The sequence below is a fragment of the Silurus meridionalis genome, chromosome 15 (assembly GCF_014805685.1).
Source record: "Silurus meridionalis isolate SWU-2019-XX chromosome 15, ASM1480568v1, whole genome shotgun sequence".
NCBI lineage: Eukaryota > Metazoa > Chordata > Actinopteri > Siluriformes > Siluridae > Silurus > Silurus meridionalis.
The window spans coordinates 1,734,476-1,744,110 of record NC_060898.1 but is presented as its reverse complement, the minus strand read 5'-3'; the positions used below and the strand labels follow the sequence as shown (position 1 = coordinate 1,744,110).

Genomic DNA, 9,635 nt, shown 5'->3' with positions numbered 1-9,635 from the left:
ACAGCAGCAAAATGGGCCGCTCTTTGTCTTCTCTAATTATTTTTATTGATGTTGTTAACTCTACCATTGCAGTGAGATTGTTAATTACACATAAAGCTTTTTGTTAAAGCCGGACAATTCGACACTGTACACGCTCACTGTGCGGTGATATTAATAACGTTACTGGTAATACATATGAATGGAACAGAAAGACTGACAGGTTTCAAGTAGAACCTACACCATGTACCTGAAACTGGGGTTTTTATGTTCCTCTGTGTTATGGGACTAATTCCTGAGTTAGAAAATCATCAGGAAATTAACGGTATAATTCTGTAATTTGATTTTTAAACATTTCTGTGACTTTTCTTCCTTTTTTCACATTCTTTATTTTCCATTTCATAATTCCAAAGTCAAATTGTTTTTCAAATGTTGGTTATTAATTATGAATAAAGGTGTTGTGGAACGTGGGTGTTGGGTGTTAAATAATTGGTGTTTGAGTAGTGGTTGTTTTTGGGATTTTATAGAGGATTTTGATGTTATTGTTGGTGGTATTTGGTGGTGAATGTTGGTGGTTGTTGGAGAATTTTGGTGTTGGCTCATGATGATGGTGTTAGATGGAGAATGTTGGTGTTGGATGAAAAATGTTGGCTTTTAATTGTAAGTCATGGCTGGTGTTTAATGGAGAGTGTTGGTGTTTAAAAGAGCTTGGTGGTATCTGGTGGTGAATATTGGTGGTTGCTGAAAAGTTTTGGTGTTTAAAAATAAACAATGGTGTTTGATGGAGAATGTTTGTGAATGATGGTAAATGATGGTCTTTTATAGTGAATGGTAGCGTTTAATGGAGAACGTTGGTGTTTTATGGTGAATATCGGTAATTTGTTAAGAATTGTGGTGTTGAACCATGCTGTTAGATATGAAAATGTTGGTGTTGATGGAAAATGATGGTGTTTGATGTAGAAAGTTGGTGTTTAAAAAGATTGGTGGTATTTCGTGGTGAATATTGGTGGTTGTTTGAGAATTTTGGTGTTCACTCATGATGTTAGATATAAGAATGTTGGGGTTTAATGATGAATGTTGGTGTTCAATGGAAAATATTGGTGATTTAAGATGAATGTTGGTGGTTGATGGAGAATGTTGGTGATTTAAGATGAATGCTTGTGGTTGGTGGAGAATGTAGGTGTTAAACCATGATGGTAAATATGAGAATACATAATGAGAATGTTTGATGGAGAATTTTAGTGTTTGATTGTAAATGTTAGTTTTTAATTATATAGGATGGTGTTTAATAGAGATTGGTAGTATTTAGTGGTGGAATTTGGTGGTTGTTGGAGATTGTTCGTGTTGAATCATGATGTCAGATGTGAGAAATTTGGTATTTAATAATAAATGATGGTGTTTGGTAGAGAATGTTGGGTTTGTAAAGCAAATTTTGGGTTTATGGAAGATCTGAATGATGTGTTTTGATCCAGATGTTTGGCTTTCCGTACAGAATTCTAATGATCGGTGGACTGGATCGGATCAGGACTTGATGCAGATTTTGCCTTTCATGAATAATGTTGAAGAAGGCAGTGTTACGATACCTGCTGGATGAGATGGGGGTATGGGTGTCCTGGTCGGGGTTGAGGTGTAACTGGTGAAGACTTTGAGTATGAGTTGATTTGTATGATATATTTATATTTGATATTTATGTGCTACATGGTTTACATCCATGCATTTTTGCTTTATTTCAATGCATTGTGCATGTATATTTCTCTTATTTGTAATGCATTAAACTTGAAACAATACTTTGTAGAGAAAAAAGGTACCCAGCATGCCCAGTTGATGTAACCACCCTAGCAACAAGAACAGGAACAAATGCAGATTGGTACAGTAAGTTCTGAGACTGTATCATCTATGCAACGCTGCAAAGCTTAGCAAATCAGCCAGTGCTTCCGGTGCTCCGTTTTCACCGATTTCTTCATTCCTGCTGTTTCTTTTCCAGGTCGGGTCTCCTTTAAGTATCCGCCAGAGTGCATTAATTAAAAACCCCGAAAAGCCTTGCGCTTTTTTGCCCCCACCCGAGTCCCGTTGCTCAACCGGAGAGGTCCGCGATGGCAGCTCGGTGCACGAGTTCGCACCGGGAGGGAGCGCGAGGAGAACGCGAGCATCTCTCCGCCACCGCAGCATCGCCTCCATCGCGCGCGCGTCCGACATCCTGCGTGATGATGCGGGGTTTACCGTAGACTTGTGCGCATTTGTTCTTTCTTTCTTTCGTTGTCAATCTTTTTGCGTATGAATGCATGCATGCATCGGCGTCGTGGCGTTCAATCCATCCTGTTTACCTTGGAATGAGAGCAAGGGCATCATGGTGCGCATCCTCAGCGCCCTGGGCTTGGTCATGTTCAGCGTGGCTCTGCTCATCCTCTCACTCATCAGCTACGTGTCCATAAAGAAGGACGCCATCTTCACGGCCCCCAAGTATCCGATCGGCGGCGGCGGCGGCGGGCCGCGGATGTACATGTTCCACACGGGCTTCAGGTGAGTGAGTGAGAGCGTTAGTGAGTGAAGCCATGCGTGAACCTCAAAACCTGCGAGACTGAATCACACCTTTTGGAGTCGTTAATGTTGTCTTACATAACCATCAGAAATATCCACACTGGTGCATTTTTTTAATTTTTATTTATTAGCTCATATATACCTAGTAATTAATTTACACGATTTATTAAGTCCCAGCATCATCATTTTCAACTCAAATGCATGGTTGTCAATGTCACTGGCTGAGATTGTTTCCCCCAAAATAGGGCCTCGGTTTCATGGTACAGTAACCGGCTGTATCAATGCGCATGCGCACTAAACGCACCAAAAAATTCATTGCATAGCAATGACGAAGCAGCTCTTATAGCAGATGCAAAAAACAAACAAACAGATTTTCAATAACGTTTCAGACCAAGAAGAGTTTCTATGGAGTAAAAGAAAAGACTTCAATGGCATCAATTGTGCAAACAAACAAATGTTTTGTTTGTTTGTTTGTTTTTTTGGTTACAGTAGGGCTTTGTTGATGCTGATAATTTCAATATCCAAACTACTTACACTGTGTAAAAACTTGGAAAAATCATTCTATATGCTTTATATTTTTATCAAAATGCATGCGCTAATTGGTTTACTTACTTTAGGATACACTATATGAACTCATGATTGTGGACACCTGACCATAAGATTGATATGTGTTGCTTTTAACCATCCTGTTTAACATTTAGTCCCCATTTTCCTTTCTAGTTACCTCCATCTTCTGGAAAGATCTTCCACTAGATTTTGTAGAGATTTGTGCTTATTCAGACACAAAGCTGTTAGTAAAGTCAGGTACAGATGTAGGTGAGGTGAGGAGGCCTGGGGTGCAGTCAGTGTTAACATTTATCCCAAAATTGTTCAGAATGCTTTTGGTCAGACTCATTCCATGTCAACCATTTCTTCATGGAGCTGCATTCTTGCACATTGCTATGCTGGAACAGTTCTGGGTCTTCTGTTCAACTGAAGAGAAAATTCAATGCTAGTGGCTACAAAGACATTCTATACTATTGCAATATTAATCACTAAATAATAATGAATGATGGTTCACTTGAAGTCACCAAGCCGCCAATCCACCACTGAAAGTGACATCTATCGTTGCTGAATCTTCATGTCTTCATCGCACTATTTTTTTGGCCAAAGGGTGTATAAAAACATAATCAAACAAACATTGTTTTTTATGTTCTTTCTTTAGTAAATGGGTATTAAGTCAGAGAAGCAAGAAGACGTTATAAAAATATATATAAAACCTCTAGTCCATATTATACTAGAAGACATTTTATAGATACTCTACAGGTCAATTAAGATTGTGGGGTGGAGCTTTGTGAACATTGGCAGGAATCATTCAAGCTTCAAGCCTGAAATTAAAACACTTTTCTTACTTATGCTGTTTGAAATCAAAGTTTAAAGTTTTAAATCAAACACATTTGGTAACTGGGAAATAAACCATATAGTATAACTGGTACCTGTGTTCTGGTACCATTAAGAGTAAGCTTTTTTCTTGAGCATGTTTTTGTCACCATAAAATAGTGTACATTATTGGATTATAAGGACCACTGATGCACCTTTAAAGCATGACATAAAAAAAAAACAGTTAAAGATACACGTGCATTGGTAAAAAAAAATAGAATGCAACTTGCTCAGTGATGAGGAAGAGTACAGCTTGGTGGATTCACTTTCTCCTGCCTGAACACTGGCTTGAGGTGGGAATTCATACTGTATCAAACATCGATCTATTACAGAGACCAGGCTCAGGATAAATCAGTAATCTGGAGCAGTGAGGGGATGGTGCTTCTCACTGGACCCCTATGCTACCCTACATAATAAACAGGAACTTTAGGACACAAAATCTCTGAAGCAGTGGTAAACAGAAATTCCTCTTGAGCCATTCTCAAAGGTGTGTTTTTGTTTCATTTCGAGAGGCTTGTAAAACTCTTAGAATGTGGCAGATTATAAAACTCATCTATCTGATCGAGGAAGCCCAAGGAGCTGTCCCTGGTCCTGATTTACTCTCATGGCAGATAAAATTTCCTGCCAGCGATTTTTGTTGCGTCCAGGTTATAAAATGGGAGCTATTTTGCTGAAGCATGTAGTGAGTTGCTTTGCAGAAGGAATGGATAAAGGGAGGGATGGAAGGAGGGAAACAAAAAGGCTTGGACCATCTGCCGTCACACTTGGGTGTTTTGTTGACCTCACCGTAGCATTCTTTTTCATAAATACTCAAGCCACATCATACAGAATGTCCTAAACAGCGACACTGGTTAGTCTTGCATGTTCTCAGATTGCTGTATTCTTTAGATGTTTCTCCTTTTTCTGTCAAGTTCTGAGACAGCCGCCTTAATAACCTTACTAATAAACCAGTACAAGCTCTTAACGAGTGAGACTGAGTAACTGACCAAGTCTGAAGTCTAAAAAGAGGCAGTTTAATTAGAATGGCCATCGACTGCCCGAGGCAGGGGGGATTGGCGCTGGGGCTGATGGGGTGGCATTGATCTGAGCTACTTTCAGCAGCTGCCACCGCTGTGACATCAGGACTGGGTCTTCCTGTGAAATGGAACGGAAACTCTATTTTCCTGTTGCCCCCACTGACCAGCTGCCCCCTACTTAGACCTAATTTTTGTTCATGCTATTTTCCCACTTTTTTCTTTTCTGTAGATCCCAACTGGCAATGAAGTTTCTTGACCCAGCATTTACACCCCTGAACAATGCCCTGAATGAGAACCTACAGGAGAATTCGTCGAAGTGGAAGTTCAATAAGACGGGCTATTTAGAGCAAAGGTAAAGCATTGTGCATTATCAGGACTGTGGATATGTTCTAGTGGAAGCCATACATAATACAAAGCCATGCACACACTATTATTTATTAATGCATGAAACATCTGAGAAGTTTCAAAGGTTTTTTTAAAAGTAGAACACATCCAACCAAATAAACACCGATGTTCCTGAAGACCTGGAGTAACAAAAACAGTCTAATGTGTTTGCTTAACAAACTATTGAGCATTACGTATTTAGAGTTACACTATAAATGACCTTTTTCACAGCAATAATGAACTTTTTTTCTGCCTAAAGTTTAACTATTTGACTTCAACTATTTAGTAGGATTGGACAGAAATATCATTTCCGGATACTTGAGGACCTTCTTAAAATTCCTGATTTGAGCATGCTATTCTGATTATTATCCAAAGTGTACCCAAATCTAATGATGTTAGTGATGCTGTGTGTTTTGCAGTAAAGAGATTGCCCAGTACATTGACGTGCCCCGTAACTTTACTCTGACCAAGAGCAGCGTCCGTGTGGGTCAGCTGATGCACTACGACTACTCCAGTCATAAATACGTCTTCTCTATTGGCGAGAACTTCCGTTCCCTCTTGCCTGACTCGTCGCCCATCCTTAACAAGCGCTACAACACGTGCGCTGTAGTGGGAAACAGCGGGATCCTGACAGGTAGCCGATGCGGCGCCGCCATCGACGCCTACGACTTCGTCTTCCGCTGCAACTTCGCACCCACCGAGGTCTTCCGCAGGGACGTAGGCCGTCGCACAAACCTCACGACCTTCAATCCCAGCATCCTGGAGAAGTACTATAACAACCTTCTCACCATCCAAGACCGAAACAACTTCTTCCTGAGCTTGAAAAAGCTGGACGGAGCCATCTTGTGGATTCCAGCCTTTTTCTTCCACACCTCAGCCACGGTCACCCGCACGCTGGTGGACTTCTTTGTGGAGCACCGGGGTCAGCTCCGGGTTCAACTAGCCTGGCCTGGGAACATCATGCAGTATGTGAACAGGTGAGCCATTCATGATACCGGTGTGCATTGCATTCTGACTGGATCTTTATCTATTTCTTTCACACACACACAAACAATAGATTATGAACTATATGGAGAGAAGTTCGTGGACACCTGACCATTAGATTGCTATGTGCTTGAGATTTTGTGGAGATTTGTGGAGGTTCATTCAGACACAAGGGTGTTTGTAAATGTAGGTAATGATGTAGGTGAGGTGAGGAGGCCTGTGGTGCAGTCAGCATTCACATTCACCTCAGTTGTGTTTAATAAGTTTGGCGCTCTATAGCAGGAGATCTTCTACTCCATCCCATGTAAAGCAGATCTTTATGGAGTTGGCTTTGTGCACAGGAACATTGCCATGCTAGAAGAGGTTTGGCTCTCCTAGTTCAAGTGAAGGGAGCATTTCATGCTGCATCATAATACAATCTTATACAGTTGTGGTCAGGTGCCCCAATACTATCATCTATTCAGTGTATAAAGATTGGAAGAAGGAGGATATGTAGAAGATCATGGATGTACCAAATGATGATACCACAGTACATCCCAATGATACACACCACAGTACATGTATATCCCATGCAAAGACTGAAAAAATAAGTATGTCTCCCATAACAATTTTTTTTTTTTCTGGTTGCATTTAAAATGACTCTTTACCTTATAAAAAAATAATAAATACTTGACTGTATAAAAACATAACCCAAAAAACGACATCGGTCCAGAGAAAAGCATTTGCCTTTTTAGTAGTAGTTTTCCCCCAAAATCACGATATTCCTTATCAGGACATAGGTGCTTGTGTACATCATGTTTCTGCACCAATGTTTATTACATTACAGTCAACATTATACTCTTAAGGTGTCTTAGACCTATCAGAGCGTCTTAAAGGCAGTGATTGTGCCTCTTTAATGGGATTGGAGGAGATTACAGTGCAGTGAGGCATTTCTGGTGGCCAGCATGGTTAAGCCCCTCTTCATAAACCTCGACGGGGCTCCATTCAACAACGCCTCTCCAATTCTCTCAATCGATTCTTCTCTCTCTCTCTCTCTCTCTCTCTCTCTCTCTCTCTCTCTCTCTCTCTCTCTCATGGACCCTCTTGGTGTCTCTTTTCTTCCTTTGTCTGTCTGTTTTCTAGACAGAAACTCTGGCTTAATTATATGACAATAAAAGGTTTATTGATTATATTGTAGCTTATTGTATATCACACTACACTTTTGTGTGATTTTATTTAAAACAGCGATCAATAAATCCTTTGCAAACTAAAAAAAAAATTCTAAAAAGCAAATTACGAGCGAAAATTATGTCATGTGGTCCATTTTGATCCCATCATGCACCTGTGCTGGTTTTGCAGGTACTGGAAGACGAAGCAGCTCTCCCCGAAACGCCTAAGCACAGGGATCCTGATGTTCACTCTGGCCTCGTCTCTGTGTGAGCAGATTCACCTGTATGGCTTCTGGCCTTTCGGCTGGGACCCGAACACAGGCAAGGAGCTGCCCTACCACTACTATGACAAAAAAGGCACCAAGTTCACTACCAAGTGGCAGGAGTCGCACCAGCTACCTACTGAGTTCAAGCTCCTGTTCAAGATGCACACAGAGGGCATCCTCAAGCTGAGTCTCTCCCACTGCGCATAGAGGTCCAATCCCAAAGGTCGGAAAAGGGTCACAGGCCGGGATTTGATTTGGTGATTTGGAATGTGGAGCAGTTTTTTCGGGGGATATTGAGATAATATTGAAATAATGATATACGCTAGCCTTGATGATGTCAAGTGCCAATCAGTCAAGTTTAGGCTTATTTTATGACAAAATCTTTTAAAATACCGACTGTACGAAAGGTACATCAGCCATACTCGCTGTTAGAGAACACAGATCTGATCACGTGTTTGTTTATTTCTACTGGACTTTGACCAGCAACCAAATAAACCAAGACCACGTGTCCGAACTGATTCCAAGCAGCGCTACGAAAGAGACATTGTTTGCTTCAAAGGCTAATATAATTAATAAAATGACGCCCTCATGTAATAGCATTCTGTATATTTAGGTAAAAAGTGAGTGAACACATTCAGAGAAACGCTTCAAGATCGAGTGCCGTTAAATTGGGATTACAAACACGATCATGATTAACATGATTGATTTGTGTGCTTGCGTTTTTTTTTTTTTTACGAATGTAAAAACGAATGTAAACATATACCACATAATCATATAAATAATTACATAACATCTAGATACACGTCATCCGTACAACACGTGTGCGTTAGCTTCATATATGGATTGTAAATTCTGACAGGGATTAACGATTTTGATTGGACGGCAGTCCTGTCACTCAAAGAGCCATTTGTAACCTTTGACTGAAAAACCTTTGCTATTCCCAGTCATTATCCTTAAGGATTTGCCTTTTGATGAAATGAGATAATTTCTAACAAATTAAAAATCCACTGCACGGCAGGATTGCAAATTAGGGTTTTTTTTTTTGTTTATTTTAGGAAATGATTAACAGTTTGAGGAACACCTTTAAATCTTACTAACCGCACCTTCAAAATCCAGAATGTTAGTATATAAACAGACACGGCTTTATTCTGCGATGGCGAATTTACTGAAACGTTGCACAGTTATGAATGTTATCAGAATGTTATTTTGAATTGTGTGTGTGTGTGTGTGTGTGTGTGTGTGTGTGTGTGTGTGTGTGTGAGAATTGTACATGTGTCCCGACGTCTGTATGCGAAAAGACGAGTATGTTGCCATGTTTTATTCCACAGTGAAGCTTCCGAATAAAAGTAGGATCCTTGAGATCCTTGGTCTTAATCCTGAATGTAACTGCAACGCTAATTCCAGACATATGGACACAAACCCATAGAGTCCCTTAGTGTCCTATAGAGGTCAGAGGTCGAGGTTAGAAGGTCAAAGGCCAGGATTTTAGGATTTGCAGATGGAGATGTATTCAGTGGATTGGATTTTTGTTGTTGTTTTTTTACAAGGACATAAAACCGGCCTTCTGTCTTTGTCTTGACTTTCCCATTTAAACTACACACCACTCTGATAAGTGGCTCAGGGGTTTTAATGGTTCTTCAACCCTTCAAGGTTCATACAACAAAGAGTTCTCAACCCTGTTTACACTCAACTGTCCAAAGACCACACGGAAGTCTCTATTTACTCCCAGACATTTCGGAAATCCTTCAAATTAATTGTCAATTTTTTTAAAAAGAGCTGCTGGTACTTTTGGGAAAAACACTGATCCGACACAGATCGGAAAAGTTCAAGTATTAGTTGCACAAGGCTAATTTTAGTGCTTTCCACTGCTTAGTCATATTGGATTTCGTCCGCTTATTAAGCGT

The 9,635-nt window shown here is 40.3% G+C and overlaps 1 protein-coding gene across 1 annotated transcript; it reads left to right on the top strand.

Moving 5' to 3' along the window:
• Positions 1 to 260: 260 nt before the first annotated feature.
• Positions 261 to 8,564, top strand: st8sia3 (ST8 alpha-N-acetyl-neuraminide alpha-2,8-sialyltransferase 3). Its single transcript, XM_046868717.1, has 4 exons — positions 261 to 2,496; positions 5,179 to 5,301; positions 5,753 to 6,310; positions 7,656 to 8,564. Exons 1-4 carry the CDS (start codon positions 2,255 to 2,257, stop codon positions 7,936 to 7,938), a joined length of 1,206 nt encoding a protein of 401 aa, XP_046724673.1. The 5' UTR covers positions 261 to 2,254; the 3' UTR covers positions 7,939 to 8,564.
• The last annotated feature ends 1,071 nt before the right edge of the window (positions 8,565 to 9,635 follow it).